General features: G+C 43.0%; 1 protein-coding gene across 1 annotated transcript in view; it reads left to right on the top strand.

Moving 5' to 3' along the window:
- Stpg4 (sperm-tail PG-rich repeat containing 4) overlaps nt 1–18,475 on the top strand; it is a 60,496-nt gene that overhangs the window by 4,011 nt on the left and 38,010 nt on the right. The window contains exon 3 of the mRNA XM_008823052.3: nt 701–958. Within this exon, the coding sequence (XP_008821274.1) occupies nt 701–958 (258 nt within the window). The remainder of the gene's footprint in view (nt 1–700; nt 959–18,475) is intronic.

The following is an 18,475-nucleotide window of genomic DNA, read 5'->3' on the forward strand; positions in this document are numbered from 1 at the left end:
GCAGTGACAGGCAGATCCCTGTAAGATAGAGGCCATCCTGGTCTATGTAATGAGTTTCAGGCCAGCTGGGGCTACATAGTGAGGCCTTGTCTCAAAAAATAAAAAATTCAAAAATTAAAAAAAGAAAAGGAAAAAGTTAACTTTTGAGCTGAGCTGGTGAGAGACTCCTGTCACTAAGCCAATCCCCAGGACCCATGTGGAAGGAGATAACAGACTGCCACATGCACACAGTGGCATGTGCGCTTCCTCAATCCCCACACATAAAAGTAATGAATTAAGCTGGGCCTGGTGGCTCAGGCCTGTTGTCCCAGCACACAGGAGGCAACAGGCAAATCTCTGTGAGTTCAAGTCCAGCCTGGTCTCCATAGTGAGTTCCAGGCCAGCTGGGGCTGCAAGGAGACCCTGTCTCAAAAAAGACCCTCCCCCCCAAAAAAAAGTAATTAATTAAAAAAATATTTTAAAGTTAATTTTCAACTGTATCCCTTTTGCAATATTCAGCAGTTGTTTCAGAATGGAAACAATCATGATTCTTTTGGAAATAATCTGTCAAGAGTGTCTGTTATAATTGATAGAATTTTATTAAACTTGGAGACAAAGAGAAGAGCCTTCTAGAAATGCCCCTTCAAGGATAATGGCACTTTAGGAACAGTTATAGGTTTACACAATGATCGATCTTAAAACTGCTGTCAATTTTCCATAGAATACTCCAATACCTGGCACTTACCACTTGAAAACTTTTATTGAAGAATCCCTGTTAAATCCAGTGAAAGCAACCTACAATTTTAAAAATGAAGGAAGGAAAAGACTACCTCTTGTGCAAAGAAACGATCCGGTACTAATGGATCTCCCACAGTACAAGCCTCCTGACTTCCTGGACCTGTTAAAGAAGCAGATGGCCTCCTACTCGTTCAGAGACCAGCCCCGCCCAAATCCCAGCACACTAGTTGACAAAGATGAGGTAAGGTGTAACTAGCAAATTGTGTTGTGTGGGAAAATGTTCATTATCCGGTGTATATACCCAACCCCAGTGGAAAACCTCCAGCATACCTCATTTCCCATAGAAATCTAACAAGACCTGCCAGACTTGCAGATGTGTCCAGGAAGATGTTTCCTGTGAGGTTTTAACCTAAGGGGAGTACTGGGAGAGAAAATTCTCCCTCTGGGGCAAGTCTCAGCAGGATTCCCCTGGCCTGGGGAGCCTGTGGGATCTTTTCTGTTGTTGGGTGGATGCATTTGCCTCTTGAATCAGTTGATATGGTAGATCCTCTTAAATAAAAAGCCCTGCCTCTTGCTAAATACCCTTATTAGAGTGTAAGCATAACTATATCACAGGGACACTTTTGAAACTTTTCCTTGGCTGGGGTGGAACTCACTGGTAGAACACATGTTTAGCACTCACAAGCTGAGCTTGCTTGATCCTAGCACCAAGACAAGAAAAATAGTTTCTTTTTTCTTACAGAAATGAGTCTGTAGTCAAAGCAGGGTCAGCGCTCCACATTGAGAACACAGAGCACTGTCCAGCTTTTGGCCCTGTGCTAGGCTCTGCCGAGGGAAGAAGGTCCTGATCCAGAAGTACTTAAGTAACAATACAAGACAGATCATATCAAGTGCTAAGATAAATAGTGCGGTAGGAAGTGCCAAGGGAGAGCTCAATGTGGGCTGGACGGGAAGGCTAGAAAGTGCTTTGGATTAAGTAGGACTTGGCTGGACCGTGCCTGATACGTGCCCTCTTTTTAAAAAACATATTCATCTTATTTATAATTAAAAGTTTATGGTGTGTGCCTGGGTTCATGAACAAGAGTGCGGGTGCCGGTGGATCCTTTTGGAGCCGGAGTTACAGGCGATTGTAAGCTTCCTAGTGTGAGTGTTCAAACTCGGGTGCTCAAATGTGGAAATCAATTCGGGTCCTCTTACAGAGCATGCTCTTAACTGCTAAACCATCTCTCCGGCCCCTCTTTCTTTGTTTTTTGTTTGTTTGTTTGTTTGTTTGTTTGTTTGTTTGAGACAGGGTCTCCCTGTCTCCCTGGCTGGCCTGGAACTTGCTCTGTAGATCAGGCTGACCTTAATCTCACAGAGATCTGGCCACCTCTGCCTCCTAAATGCTGGGATTAAAGGCCACGCCCAGTTTCTCTCCAGCCCTATTAGGTTGACTCTCCGCAATTCCGCAGATATTCTTTCTCTGCTCCTTTCTTAAGTACTTTAAGTAAGTTGAACAGATACTATCTCCATTTTCCCTGCAAGAAAACTGAAGCAAGCGAAAAAACTTGTTCTAGGACACACAGCTAGTGAGTAGGCGGGCGAGGCAGCGCTTTCAATTGAGGGTTTCTGAGCACACAGTGCAACCCTCTGCACTTTATCATGTGCTCCACCCTCAGTGCCGGCCAGGGTTTGGTAGCTGGAATCTGAAGGGGGCATTTCCCTGGAGTTCCATAGCCTTGTTGGAGGCATGTATGCTGAACAGGAAGGAGGATGGCCTGGTCAAGCCACAGAGTTGTGACTTTGACTTTGTTACTTGGAACTTCAGTCATTTTCTGTTCTCTATGTCTTACTGTTCCCTAAACGAAAAGAAGCTAATAATAGTACCAGTCCTCAAGAGCTTTTTCCAGATTGTTATGATAACCTGTGAAGAAATGTGTGGCCCCTTGGAAATTGAGAACAAGATATTGTATCTCGGCATGGGGATGTATGCCTATAATCCCAGTGCTTGGGAGGATGAGGCAGGAGGATCTCAGGTTTCAATCAGCCTGGGCTACATAAGATCCTGTCGTTAAAAAAAAAAAGGGACTAGAGAGATGACTCAGCAATTAAGAGCAGTATCTGCTCTTATAGAGGACCCAGGTTCAGTTCCCAGCACCCACATGGTGACTAACAACCATTCCCTAACTCCAGTTCCAGGGGAGGTAATGCCCTCTTCAGACCTCCTGGGGTATTGCACAACACAGGTGTACCTACCTACATGAAAGCAATATACTCATACACATATAATAAAAATAATAGGGGCTGGAGAGCTGGCTCAGGGGTTAAGAGCACTGACTGCTCTTGCAGAGGACCCAAGTTTGATTCCCAGCACCCACATGGCGGCTACCAACCGTCCTTAACTCCAGTTCCAGGGGAATCCGAAGCCCTCTTCTGACCTTCGATAAAAATAATAAAATATTAAAAATAAATAAATAATAAAATATTTTTTAAAAACAAAAATAAAAAGTAAGAAAAGGTTGTGATTGCCAAGTGAACACAACGCTTTCAGCAGGATATACATGCATTTGCACCATGGAGTCCTCCCTACTGATTCAAAGATCAGAGCTAGAATGGTGAATTTTCACTGCGGTAAATCTTACCCTGTTCGCTTCAGGGGACGAATACAAACACTGGCTTATTCTTGGCTTTATGACTTGTCAGGTAACCTAGCTACACATAAAATCAGTCTGGCTACCTCAACTTTTGGATGGTTCTTTTTTCTAGATGGTTCTTTTGCTTCCCCTTCTGTTCTTACTCAACTCTGAGGGTCTGCCAAAGGCCTGCTGTGGAAAGACAACACAGAGCCTGGGCATTAGGCAAAACTGGAAACCTTAAAAGACCAAATGGCCTTGGCTTATCTAGAGGACTAGATAAACCTTTTGCAAACACACTTTTCCTGTTTCTCTCTTGTCTTTTCTCCTCTCCTCCCCACCTCCCACAAAGGATTAAATTCCAGAAGCTGGACGAATTCAATGTTTTATTATCTCAGAGGTATCTGAGAATATGTTCACAAGCCATATTCAGATGAAACATTGTTTGCTCGCCTATACAATTCAAATTCTGATGTTATAATAACTGAATCAGTAAAATAATTTGAATTTGGGGTAGGCATTAGTGTTATTTATTAAAATAGCACAGTGTTCTCAAGCTCCATCATCATTAATAGAATATAGCTCACCCAGGCTGCTAGTTTTGGGTTTTTATGGGTTGTGCTGTTGTTTTGTTTTTGTATTCTGAGACCAAAAGTGGGACTATTTCTCTCCCACCGGTCTGCTTTTTCCCATGTTGCAGTCAGCCACTGGCCCCATGGCTCTTCCCTTTACCTCTTACAGATTTAATTTTTAAAATTTATTTATTCCTATTTTTATGTGTATGAGTGTTTTAGCTACATATATGTAAGAGCACCACATGCATGCAATGCCCATAAGGCCAGAAGAGGATTTTAAATCCCCTGGATCTAGAGTTACAGTTGTTAGCTGCCATGTGGGTGCTGGGAATTGAACCTGGGTCCTCTCTGCAAGAGCAGCCAGTGCTTTTAACTGCTGAGCCATCTGTCCAGCCCCTATTTCTTGAAGATTGTATCTTCCTTTGCTCACTGCTCTTTCTCCCACCATACTCAAGATTTCTGTACCCATGGAGGTAACTTTTCCACAGCTTGGCTTCTCCATTTCTTCGTCTCTCCTCCATCTCAGCCACTCACTTCTTAGATGTTTTTCTTAAGACTCACAATTTCAACCTCCATAGCCTCAATTGAATGACTCCTATTCTCTGACCGTACTCCAGTATCCTCCACCCCCACCCATTGAGTCTCCCACCTTTTCACCATCCTTTATCCCTCTTGTGTTTGCCCTTCCTCACAAGCTTAAATTCTGTAGTCATGATGACCTCTCCCCATGTGCACTGCCAATTCCCTGGGCCCTAAGTGCTCCTCTCTTGTTTGTTTGGCAAAGCCACACCTTGGTTAACTCTAACTGTGTACCTGGTAGCTTAGCTGTGTTTGTGTTGTTAAAGGACAGTCCCGGGCACGTCCAGTGAGCCCTGAAGTAGACTTCTCTAGTTTGTTTACATGCCCACTGTCCTGTGTGGCCCTCTCTTACACCTCCCTTCTTCTTAACCTCTAACACCATCTTCCAATCCTCAGTTTTGGTTCTTCTTCTCAGCCTTCTTCACTGTCTGCCCCTCCTTCCCTGTCTGTCATCCTGGAGTGCCCAGGCATTCACACTGTACCCCACCTACACTCTCCCTGGATGGTGATCTCAGCTAGTCTTCAGGTGGTGAACAATACCCATTCATCAGCAATTACCAAATTCGGATCTTCTGCCTCTCCTCAAGTCGTACCACCTTTTGACTTCTCCAATTAAATGTTTAACGCAAGGTTTCTCAACATTACTGACCTTTTGGAGATAGGATAAATCTTCATGTGGAGAGCTGTTCCATGCTTTGTTAAGTGTGCCGCAGCATTCCTGACCTCTACACGTTAGAGGCCATTGGTAATCTTCCCTCCCAGTTCTCACAGCCAAGAATATCACTAAACATTGCCAAATGTCCCCTCGTGGACAGCAGCTCCTTGGGTGCAGGCATTGTGACAATGTATGTAGTCTCTCATCAGTTTTTTTTTGAGGGTCAACAGGCCTATTGTGAATAGAATTGCTTTTTTAGCAAGTTTATTATTGGCATGTAAAAATGCTACTGTTATTTTTTTCTTCTGTATTCTTTTGTATTCTGCAGTTTTACTGAATCTGTTTTCCAGTTCTCATGGTCCTTTGATGGAGTCCTTATTTTTCTATGTATTGAATCATGTTGTCCATGTGTGATTATTTTGGCTATTTGTCACTCCTCATTCTTCAGATTTTATTTTTGTGAAGTCCCCAAGGTCTGAGATGAGTGGTTTTTTCCAAGGGAGGTTTGCTTTTCCTTTTGCTGACTTTAGGGGAGCTGTCAGGCTGGCACCACGTAAAATGCAACAGTCCTGTGTTTGAGGCTCATCTCTGGGCTGTGAATTTTGACTGGAATCTATAAGAGGAACCTGCTCACTTTTACAGGCTCTCAGGCTGGGTTTCTTTTCTCTTTCTGACTCTGCTTAGTCAGAAAGGGAATGGGGTGAGGGGGAAGGCTGACTTTCAGGAACAGTTCTTTTTGGGTCTCAAATACATGTTTGAGGTTCCCTCTAGACTCCTTTACCCTCTAATTGGTTGACCCAGACTTTGACCTCTAGATACTTCTGGGGCTCTGAAGTTTCCTCAAACTCAGATGTATTTTTCTGCTTAGTTTAGTCTATACTAGTAAATATTTTCTGGGTAAAACTAGCCCCTTACCTCCCTGATTTCTTTTTGTCTTTTAGTTTGGAGTCTGATACCTATCACCTTGTCAGAAATTTCATATCCATGCATGTTTAATTTTTTTCTGGATTTTTTTTTAATTACATGTGTGAGTGCTATGCCTGCATATATGTAAGTGCGTTCATGTTGTGCAATGCCCACAGATGCCAGAAGAGGGAGTCAGATAGCCTAGAACTAGAGTTATAGACAGTTGTTAGTCATCATATAGGAACTGGGATTCAAACCTGGGTCTTCTGCAAGAACAACCAGTGCTCTTATCTGCTAAGCCATTTCTCTAGCACCATAAGAAGCTCTTATTTGTTTTTAATATTTTCTCTTCCCCTTTATAGTTAGTTGTCTGTAGTGGGAAGATTTGTCATCTGAATAGTCCTGAACCAGGAATTTCTGTAAATATGTTGTAAACCTTTCCCACACTCTTCTTGTTTTTTTGGTCTTTTTGAGAAAGGATCTCCCTGTAGCCCCAGCTCGCCAGGAACTCACTATGTAGACCAGGCTGGCCTTGAACTCACAGAGATCCGCTTGCATCTGCCTCCTGAGGGCTGGGATTAAAGGTGTGGGCCACCATGTCCAGCTCCCACACTATCTTGTACACATCATTTTTCATAGATGCAGATTAGTCTGATATATAGATATATCCTACACATTGAGCCATATCCTACTGCTGCTAGTCACAGAGGGGGATTGTTGAGGAAAGTTGCATGCAGAGGTCTAAAGCTTCCATCCCTTGTCCATCCTATAGCAAGCCTGTTCTGTGCTGCACCTGTACCTGCAAAGTAGAAGTGCGTTATAAGTGCATCTTAAACAATTCTTTTGTATTTCAAACAAAATATGAATCTAATGACTTAAATAGAGGAATTGGAGCTTGAATAAACATGGTATGGGGATTTCAGAACAACCTCAAGTCAGTTAGGTCTGTGGTAAGAATGTAGTTCTAGAACCCCCTACAACTGAAAGGGCAGGGAGAAGCTGGTGGCACTGCCAGTCTGCAGCCAGTGAGTGAGTCCAAGGTCAGTCAACCCAAAATCAGGTGGAATGCTACTACTGTAAAGATACAAGACAGCTTCCAGAAAATACTGGCTTCCACACTTGCCTCAAAGGGTGAAAATGAGTCATATTCTATTAAAATCCAATTAAAATGGACATTCTGGTTTTAAAATGAGCAAGGGACAGGAACTAGCAACTTGCAAAAAGATGTACCACATACTAAAACATAAAGTGACACTTGGCTTCAACTAATAGTTCATCACGAAGGAATAGTGACAGTAAGACAAATTGCACCTGCTGATTCAGAATGTAAGTATGTGGCTTCAGTATTGGGGATAAGAAAGGAAATACAGAAGAGGTGGTCAACGCATCACTGGTGTGAAGAGCAATTAGTGAAATATTTTGGAAGGCAATTTGGTAACCTAGAAACATTTTCAATGCATGTCATGTTAGTCTTGGCGATGACCAAGTTAGGTTATTTTAGGGAGGAGGCCAATCTCTTTTCGAACTCACATTAGTAAAGCCTATGGATAGTTTTATTAAATTATTGAGATGTGTATATAACACTGAAGCATTTATATTTCATTTAATTGGGGGATTGATATAAATATTAAATTCTATGCATCCATACAGCAGCATATGGTTAAGTCACCCCATTAAAAATGAGTGCTGATATGAAAATATTTCCAAGTTATTATTAACCAAAAATGGATTAATTTTATAGCCTAATTCCATTTGTGTCAATAAAACAATGTACATTTATATGAGGTTTAATGCATTTTTTTTCCTGAGAGGTGCATAATCCTTAATGGTGGCTTACATTTGGAAAACAGGGTCTAATTGGGAGGCGAGACAACTTGCTTCGCTTCTTTCTGGATTGTTGCTGATGTGGTTCATATTTTTTCTCAATCATGTTCGTTTGTAAAGAACTCAAAAAAAATCCAACTAGTATGTTTTCAATGTTCTCGTTCTAGATCAGCTCCGTTTTAGAAATTCTCTTATTTACTTCCTAGGTTGTGAATATTCCTATGAAAATCACAATTAAATAAATGCAGTGTGAAATTGCTTGATGCTTCTATCTTGGTTAGCTTTAGTATTGCCCTGTAAGATGAAGCTCATAGACGGACTGGAAAGATGGCTCAGCGGTTAAGAACACTGGTTGTTCTTGCAGAAGACCTGGGTTTGAATCCCAACACCCACAGGGAAGCTAACAACTGTCCATAACTCCAGTTCCAGGGGATCCGACAGCCTCTTCTGTACTCCACGGGCATTGCCAGACATGGTGCACTTACCTACATGCAGGCAATACGTGCATACACATGAAATAAAAATAATAAGCAAATAAATAAATAAAAGGTGAAGCTCACAGAGTGCAGCAGGAAATGAACTTGCTGCCTCCTGTCTGTTTTAGGTCAACAGGAGGCAACCAGGCTGAGCCTTTTCTTGACTGAATAGATAGCACCTGGTTGGGTGGGGAGGGTGCCACTCATCTTGAGCGCCCAAGAGTTGAATATTAGAAAAAGAGCTGAATGTAAATCTTCTATTAAAATATTCATTGTTCATTTAAATGAAAAGAATATGGCCATCAAAGTTACTTTGTTTAGCAGATTTTTTTTTTTTTTGAGGTTAAATTTCACATCAAGGTAAAGCTGTGATTGTCATATACAAACATGTCTGGAAAGTTCAAAATGGAAACAAAGACACAAAGACTCTATGTCAGGGACTGGGGTAAAGTGCTATCACCGGCAGCCACAAGGTAATGGTAAAATTAAGAACCATATCCTTGCCGAGCGTGGTGGTACACGCCTTTAATCCCAGCACTCAGGAGGCAGAGGCAGGCAGATGATTGCAAGATTGAGGTCAGCCTGGTCTACAGAGGGAGTTCCAGAACAGCTGAGGCTACAGGGAGACAAAAAAAAAAAAAAAAAAAAAAAAAAAAAAAAAAACCCCCACAAGGTAATGGTAAAATTAAGAACCATATCCTTGCCGAGCGTGGTGGTACACGCCTTTAATCCCAGCACTCAGGAGGCAGAGGCAGGCAGATGATTGCAAGATTGAGGTCAGCCTGGTCTACAGAGGGAGTTCCAGAACAGCTGAGGCTACAGGGAGACAAAAAAAAAAAAAAAAAAAAAAAAAAAAAAAAAAACCCTGGCCCCAATCAACAGTTAAGAGCACATACTGCTTTTCCAGAGGACCTGAGTTGGGGTCCCAGCACCCACATTGGATGGCTCGCAATTGCCTTTAACTCCAGCTCCAGAGGCTCTAATGCCCTCTTCTGACCTCCATGGGCACCTGCACACACGTGGCATACATTTATACAGACATACACACATACACATAAATAAATCTTTTTTTTTTTTTTTTTTTTTTTTTTTTTTTTTTTAGAACTGGCTCAGCAGTTCAGAGCACTGGTTGCTCTTGCAGAGGGCCTGGGTTCAGTTCCCAGCACCCACATGGCAGCTAACAATCGTCTGTAACACTCCAGATCCAGGGCATCTTATGTATCCCTTTCTCACGGCTAAAAGGGTTTTTTTTTTTTTTTTGGTCTTTTTGAGACAGGGTCTCCTTGTAGCCCCAGCTGTCCTGGAACTCACTAAGTAGACCAGGCTGGCCTTGAACTCACAGAGATCTGCCTGCTTCTGCCTCCTGAGAGCTGGGATTAAAGGCATGCGCCACCACGCCCGGCCAATAAATCTTTTTTTAAAAGAACAGCATCCTTGGTATTGTTGGCTAGGCTTTTTTTCGGGGAAAGTCCTCTGTATAGTGTACTTCTCAGACTTAAAGACATCTGATCTGGGGTCCTTGATGTTTCTATTAGTCCTATGATGCTTTTGCTCCTCAGAAGAGACATGCAGTGAAACTGCTACCATGAGTACCTAGAATACTGCACCTGCTGCCCCTTGGTCATTCATCATGTGATTATTCAGATGCGGCTTCCAAGGAATGGGAAATCTGTTTCCTTCTGCCTTATCTATTTAAGTGCCTGGGTTCCCAAAATAATGTCATACAGACTTCTGGTTTCCAGTTCTGTATGTAAGTAGCTTAGAGTTGCAACTCCATCCTGACAAGTTAAAACTGGGGTTGGAGATGTAGCTCAGTTGGTAGAGTGCTTGCCTAACATACACAAATCCCTGGGTTTTGTCCCCAGCACTTTGAATCTGGTCACAGTGGTACAGGCTTGGAATCCCAGCACTCAGGATGTGGAAACAGAAGGATCAGAAGTTCAAGGTCATCCTTACCTAGCAAGGTAAACTCAAGGCCTGCATATGTGAGCCCCTGTCTCTAAACAAACAACAACAAAAAAAAAACCAGGCTGTTGCCATTGCTCTTGGTTGCCCACTGTAACTAGAAGGTAAGATATATTGCTGAAGACAAAACATGTTATGGTTGTAGGACAGAGAGAAACCAACCTGTAACTGACCAGGAAACTTCCTTCCTCCTGGATAGCTTTCATAGTGCTAGAAGATGCTATGCAGCTGCTGAGGGAGAAAAGACATCAGTGGTCTTGCCCAGCACAGGACTCTGCATGATACAACTCTGACCTGCCAGGCAAGATGTGCCCACTGGTGCAGTAGTGGCATGAAGGTTGTGGGGATAACCAACCACTTTCTGGTTGTAGTTTAAGCCTGCTCCAGAGGAAGAAATTCATGCCTGGTACTGTAAATTTGGTCAAAAGCTGGGGAGGTGATAGGCCCTGGTTGGGAGGTGTGGGAGACAGGCTTGAGCCTAGGGTGAAAGTCTTATTGACAGCCATACAGCAGGCCCGGGGCAACGGCCTGACTGCTGGAGCCATTCGCAGATCATGAGAGTGATGCCTAGAGCTCACCACTCCCTAATCACCACCCTTGGAATCCAAAACTGCAACACTTAGATATTGCAACAGTCAGGGTCACATGGTTTCCAGGAATCTAGGCTCTGTAATCTGAAACCCAGTATGCTAATGAGGTATCCTACCCACTATTCTGTGATAGGACGTTAAGTCTGTTGTGCTAATAGGACGCTAAGTCTGTTATGCTAATAAGGTATCCTACTTGCTGTACTGTGATAGGATGCTAAACCTGTTATGCTAATGAGGTATCCTACTTGCTGTGCTGTGATTGGACCACTACCCCTATATAAGCTTGTGCCTTCCTACAATAAACCAGACCTGTGTCACTGAACCTGGTCTCCTGTGTCTGAATGCGGCTCTGCTGACACAGCCTCCTCACCAGCCCTGGGGTCAGGGACCAAGCAGAAGTGGCGACGACAGGAGGCAGCACAGGGAAAGCAGAAGAGCTGCCTCAGCACAGGGCAAGCAGAACAGTGGTCTCAGTCCAGGGCAGGCAGAAGAGCGCCCTCAGCCAAGGCGAGTGGAGGAGCAGCCTCAATGCCCGTGAGAATGAAGGAGCGGCACCTGTGAGAATGGAGGAGCAGCCGCTGCTGGCAGTGACTGCAGGGAGGGAAATCTTATTGCTTTGCTAAATGATCATGTTGTCAAAACAGCCTTAAAATATAGATAGATAGATAGATAGATAGATAGATAGATAGATAGATAGATAGATCTATATATATCTTTATTGATTCTTTAAGAATTTCATGGTCAGGCGTGGTGTCACATGCCTTTAGTCCCAGTACTCGGGAGGCAGAGGCAGGTGAGATTGAGGCCAGCCTGGTCTACATAGTGAGTGCCAGGCAGCAGGAGCTATAGGGAGACCCTGTCTCAAAAAGACCAATAACAACAACAAAAAGGAATTTAATACAGTGGCCTTCTAAATATTTATTATAAATTAATCAGTGATGCCCTCAGTCTTGGTCAGAGAAACTTCTATTTTGCAGTAGGCAAAGGTTAATCCAGAGACTCATAACTGATCAAAGTGCTGAGAATGAGTGACTCTGACCTAAATAGGATATCAGTATCAGTCTCCAACCCAGGCTCAGGGGACATTGTGGAAGAGGAGGTGGGAAGAATGTAAAAGCCAGAGGATGGGAAGATTGCTGTAAAGTGCTGTCTTTTGGACATGACATTGTCATTGCACTCAGTGAGGCTATTGCTACTTGTACAAGATATAGCCAGTCAAAGTTCCAGCATGGATAGGGGGTGGTGACTCAGCAGGTAAAGTTAAGTGCCTGCTGCCAAGCCTGATGACTTGAGCTCAATTCTGGGAACCCACATGGTGGAAGGAGAGAACATACTTCTACAAGTTGTCTTCTGACTTTCACATGTACACATATTACATATACAAAAATGAAAAAAAAGTAAATTAAAAAATTGTATTTATTTTGTGTGTATGAGTGTTTTGCCTGCACATATGTAAGTGCACCTGTATCATACAATGCCCACAGAGGCCAGAAGATTGTATCAGATCCCTTGGAACTAAAATTATGGATGTTGTTAGCTGCTCTGTCGGTGCTAAGAACTCAACTTGGGTCCTCTGCAAGAACAGCCAGTGCTCTTAACTGCTGAGCCATCTCTCCAACCCCTAAAATGCAAAATTTTTTTATTTATTATTTTTATTTTTTCATGTGTATGAGTGTATTGCTTTCATGTATGTAAGTGCACCCATGTTGTACACAGCCTGTGGAGGCCAAAAGAGGTGTTAGATCCCCTGGATGAAATATAAATTTTTTTCCCCGTCTTTTTGAGACAGGGTCTCCCTGTAGCCCCAGCTGGCCTGGAACTTGCTATGTAGATTAGGCTGGCCTTGAACTCACCAAGATCTGCCTGCCTCTGCCTTCCAAGTCCTGGGATTAAAGACATGCGCCACCACACTGGGCTAAATGTAAATTTTTTAAAAAAGGCTAAGCAAACTGAAAAATAACTCTTGTTAGGTCCATGATAGAAGTGAGGCCACAGGGCAAACTTGCTCCCAGAGCTGGAGTGTTGGCAGAAAGGTACAGAGTATCATGACTTACCAGAGTGGAAACCCATGACTAGTTCCCTCCACGGGCACCATGAGTCAGGGACACCAGAACTGTAAGTGATGAATGGCTAGAGACTCAGTGTTGGACAAGTCTGATAGTTAAAAGCATCAGGAGGCTTCCAACATAGGAGCCCGTATGCTTTTGTGAGGTTTAACTCTAGCTCAACCAGGTTCTCATAGTAAATGTCAGAGAAAAATACCTTCACGCCTCTGCTGGGAGGGAGTGAGGGGCATGCTGGGGACAGGGATGGGGACTGACATGGGATACACACAACATGACTATTTTGGTACACAGAACACTTTAACAAGGCCTGTCCTCAGGAGAAACTGTTCTACCTGATCCTGTTCCTCCTAAGAGGAACTTTACTGAGAAAAGCTTGTGAAAAGTTCAGAGAGAGGTGCAGCTTCACTAAAAGACCAAGATCTAATTATAGGACTCTAGGACATACCCTCCCCGCACACCTTGCCACCATATCACTAAAGGTCTGTTTATAGCAGCTTTTTTCACCCAGTAGGTCATGTTTGGATATGAAGAAAAAAAAAGTACATGGCAAAAACCACAGTTATTTTCTGGCCTCTTTACATGTGAACTATCTTTCACAAACATGCAAATGTTTTTGCTCCCTTATTTCGATCGTGTTGTGCCTTACTGAAATGCTTATTCTTTTTCATCTTTCTCACACTTTCTTCTGACTTAGAAAATTTTAGAAAGAGTTTTTAAGCGTTTTAAAAGTACAATAGCCCAATTTAGACCTGCTTGGATTTTTTTTTTTTTTTCTGTTTCTCATATTATTAAATAGCAAGCAAAAGTTCATATCAAAGAATTGTGTCTTTGTATGTTGAAAATTAATATTATTTTCTACCAAAGACCACAGTAATTTCTTATTTAAGAATGTATCAGTCATGGGGCTGGAGAGATGGCTCAACAGTTAAGAGCACTGACTGCTCTTACAGAGGACCTGGATTCAAATCCCAGTACCTACTTGGTAGCTAACAACCTCCTGTAACTCCAGTTCCAAGGGATCTGACACCCTTTTCTGATGTCTTCGGGAGTTGCACGACACTGGTACACTTACATGCATGCAGGCAATACACTTATACATATAAAATAAAAATAATAAAAAAAAATTTGAGCTGGGCGTGGTGGTGTACACCTTCAGTCTTAGCATTCAGAAGACAGAGGCAGGAGGATCTCTGTGAGTCTGAGGCCAACCTGGTCTACATAGTGAGATCCAGGTCAGCCAGGAATACATAGAGACCCTGTCTCAAAAAACCCAAAACGAAACCAAAAAGGAAAAAACAAAAACAGTTTGAAGAGAGAGTAAACATTGCAAATAGGCATGGCAGGGATGTTGGAATTTTCTTATCAGTAACTAAAAAAAACCTGTGATTAATTTGCTGTAGATTTTAAGGACCAAGTAGGCATCACACAAGATGAACAATATAGAGAGGAGATGGAAATCCTAAGAGAACCAAAAGGTAATACTAGGGACCAAAATCTCTGAAACAGGCCAGCTAGATGATGGCTCAGGGAGGAAAGGTGCTTACCACATAAGCCTGACAACCAGAGTTGGATCCCTGGATTATATGGTGGAAGGAGAGAACCAGCTCAAAGTTGTCCTCTAATCACATATGCTGTGGCATGTGCACATCTGCATTTATACATGCACATCACACACACACACACACACACACACACACACAGATAAATAAAATGAAACCTTAAGAAAGAAACACTGAGGCAGAAGCAAGCATATCTCTGTGAGTTCAAGGCCAGCCTGGTCCACCTAGTGAGTTCTAGGACAGCTGGGGATACAGGGAGACCCTGACTCAAAAAAGACCAAAAAGACAAAAAAAAAAAAAAAAAAAAAAAAAAAGGGGGGGGGGGGGGGGGGGGGGAAGAAAAAAAAAAAAAAAAAAAAGAAGGAGGAGGGGGGGAGGGGGGAGAAAAACTGAAGTGGGTGAAGAATGCCTTCCATGGGCTTACCACCGCAATGGACATGGCTGAGAAAGGGTCTCCAAGATCGAGGGTATGTCAGTAGAATTCTCTAGCACTGAAAAGTAAAGAGAGTAAAGACTGAAAAATCCAGAATATCAAAAACAACTGCAAATGTGTAAAATGTGCACAATGGGAATAAGAGAAGAATATTTGAAAGAATTATGACAGAGTTTCTCACACTAGTGTCCAATACCAAACACTGACCTAGGAAGCAAGCAGGATAAATGCCAAGCCAAAACAAAACTACAATATACACAAATCACAGAAAATAAAAGATAAACTAAAAATTCTGGACGAAGACAGAGGTGGAAAAACATCCACCCAGGACCAAGCTAAGCATTCTGCCCAACTTCTTGGTAGACACTTTGCTAACAAGAAGAAGCAAGAATGAAGTGTTCAACTGTTCAGAGGGAACAAAGCCACCAACCTAGAATTCTGTACCCTGGGAAACAATCTTATAAAAGTGAATGAAAAATAAAAACTTAGACAAGCAAAAATTGAGGAAATTTACTATTAGTAGACATGCTTTACAAGAAATATTAAAAATTTGTCAGGGACAAGGAAGATGGTTCATTTGGTAAAATGCCCACTGCTCAAGGAGGAGGACATGAGTTTGGATCCTCAGCACTCATACGAAAAAAGAAAAAGAAACTGGGGCTGGAGAGATGGCTCAACAGCTAAGAGCACTGGCTGCTCTTGCAAAGGACCCAGGTTCGGTTCCCAGAGCCTACCATGGTGGCTGACAACTGTCTGTAACTCCAATTCCAGGGGATCTGATACCCTCTTCTGGCCTCTGTGGGCACTGTGCAACATGGGTGCACTTACACATAAGACAAAAATAGGTAAATAAAAGAAGAAAGAAAAATTTTTGAAATTCACATCTGTAACCCCAATACTGAGAGACAGAGGCAAGGGAGATCTGTGGAGTTTCCCAGAGAAATAAAAAATAGAAAAGCAAAAATTCTGGAAGAAGCCAGAAGGTAGAAAAACACTCAGCCAGTAAAGCCAATTGGTGAGCTCTAGGCTCAATGAGAGACCCTGTCTCAAAAAAAATAAGGTGGAAAGCCATTGAGGAAGATCCCTGATGTTGACTTCTGGTCTCCACACATACGTGCACACACAAGAAGAACACATACAACATACGCATACAAGAAGAACACATACCACACACACTTTAACTTTTTGTCAATTCTTTGCTCCAGGCACCTGGTTTTTGCCCTTGTGGCAGTCTGGTCATGTGCACTGGTTTGAGTCTGTCTGCATTTGGCTCACCAATGAGGATGGAAAGTCTCACAACCATTACCCCAGGAAGGTCATATATTGGTCCAGTTCAGATAAATTGTTCACACCAAGTGTTGCAGGACAGCTTAGAGGAGGAGTCATTGGTGGAAGCATCTTTGAAAACAACTTACATCCTAGAGACAAATCTTGACAAGGGAGTTAGGCTACCCTACTTTGTCTCCATATGACATCAGAGAAAGGCAAAACCATGAGGGCAATAGATCAGGGGTTATGGGGGAAGAGGAATGAATATGTACAGCACAGGTGATTTTTAGGGCAGGAGAAACTCTGATCTATAATGGTGGAGATGTATGTACATGTACATGTCATTGTGCATCTGTCCAGACTCAGAGAATGTACAAGAGTGAACCTTGATGCAGTTTTGAGCTTTGGGTGCTAGTAAGGCATCAATGTAAGTTCATCAAGCATAATACTGTTACAAAAATCTTACATGGATTGCTGAGCATAGATGAACAAACAGCTACTTTAAGCCCTGTCCCATTTTCTGATCTCTCCTTTCTCCTCCTATGTGAAGGAGACAGAGCAAGGGTGAACCTATATACACAGTTTGAAGTAAATAGAAAGCAAATATCCATATAACCATTACCAAGAAATAGGGCTGCAACCAGGTGTGGTGGTGTACTCTTTGATCCCAGCACTCAGGAGGCAGAAGCAGGTGGATCTCTGAAATTGAGGCCAGCCTGGTCTACATAGTGAGCTCCAGGTCAGCTGGGGCTACAGGAGACCTTATCTCAAAAAAATAAAGGAGGAGAGGGAGAGGGAGAGGGAGGAGGAGGAATCAGTTCATGCCCTTGACTAGCAGTGCAGTATCAGGTGTGAGCCACCATCTATCCAGATCTATCTGAACAGTGGAAAGGTCAGGCAACAGTCTGAGCCCCTTAGGAGTATTCCTCTGCTCTGCTCTCTCTGATGAGAGAGAGAGAGAGAGAGAGAGAGAGAGAGACCCAAGAAAGATCCTTGCATAAAATATGTCTCTGGGCTTCTGCTGTATGATACAAAAATACCTTTGTTCTTTGGGGAATAAACAAGGCACAGATGCACTAAGACAATGTGTTTATTTTTTCATCAAATTTGTATTTACTGTTTTCACTCTATCCAAAAGAAGCTGCCTCTACAATCAAAATGGTTTAGTATCGTTGGAGACACAGGGTGAAATGCAATAACCGAACTTCCACGTGGCAGGTGATGCTAGGCTAAGGACACTTCATGCTCAGCAAAGGCAAGCAGCACTGCTTCTTGAAAACCTGATGTGAGAGTCACAGGAGGGACACTGTCACTCCAGGAAGCAGTCTTCTTAGAATTTTATAATGCAACTCCTCCCTGCCAGCTCCTACAGCCCTGGGAGCTCTGAAGCTCCCTCTAACCCTTCTTCCTCCCTTCTCCCTCCTCCCTCCCTCTTCTCTACCTCACCAGGTCCTGACACCTCTTGCTTCTCTTATCTCTGAACTGACACCTACAGATACAGGGACAACAGCCAGATAGTTTGCAGCAAGTTCACTGATGGGATGGGCAGTGTGATGGTTAGTGTTCACTGTCAATTTGACTGACTCTAGAATCACCTGGGGGATGGGCTTCTGGACATACCTGTAAGGGACTGTCTTGATTGTGTTCATTGAAGTGGGAAGACCTACCCACTATAGGCGGCACCATTCCCTGGCTGGGATCCTGAACTGTGTAAGTGAGAAAGGGAGCTGAGCAGTAGTATGCATTCATTCATTGCTCTTTGCTTCCTGAGTCCATGCAACGTGACCAGCCAGCCTCTTCCTGCCACCATGCCTTCCCTGCTTGCTTCCATATCTCCCTCATCATGGTGAAGTGTAAACCTCTGGAGCTGTGAGCAAAAATAAACACTTTGTCCCTTAAGTTGGTTTTGTCAGGGTATTATATCACAGCAATGGGACAAGTAATTAAGACATGCAGAGAGACCTATTCATATGGAAGGCTCTTCCTCCCAGGCATATTCTCCTCGGCTCTGCTAGGGAAAGTCCTGTCCTTGCCAAAATCCTTCCTTGCTATGTCCTGGGTAATGGTGGGCACAAAGAGGGATGGCAAGGTATCTAATAATAAAATATCATACATGGACAATTTAATGTTTAAGAAAGCTAGGGATCAGGAGGCTCCCTGTTCTGTAGAACAAAGAGCACTGAGTCTCTAACTCTCAAGGTTTTATTCACAGGGATGGTATGCTTTAAGTGGGCATTCAGGAACAAATT

Source organism: Nannospalax galili, unplaced genomic scaffold (genome assembly GCF_000622305.1).
Source record: "Nannospalax galili isolate Female #2095 unplaced genomic scaffold, S.galili_v1.0 scaffold286, whole genome shotgun sequence".
Taxonomy (NCBI): Eukaryota; Metazoa; Chordata; class Mammalia; order Rodentia; family Spalacidae; genus Nannospalax; species Nannospalax galili.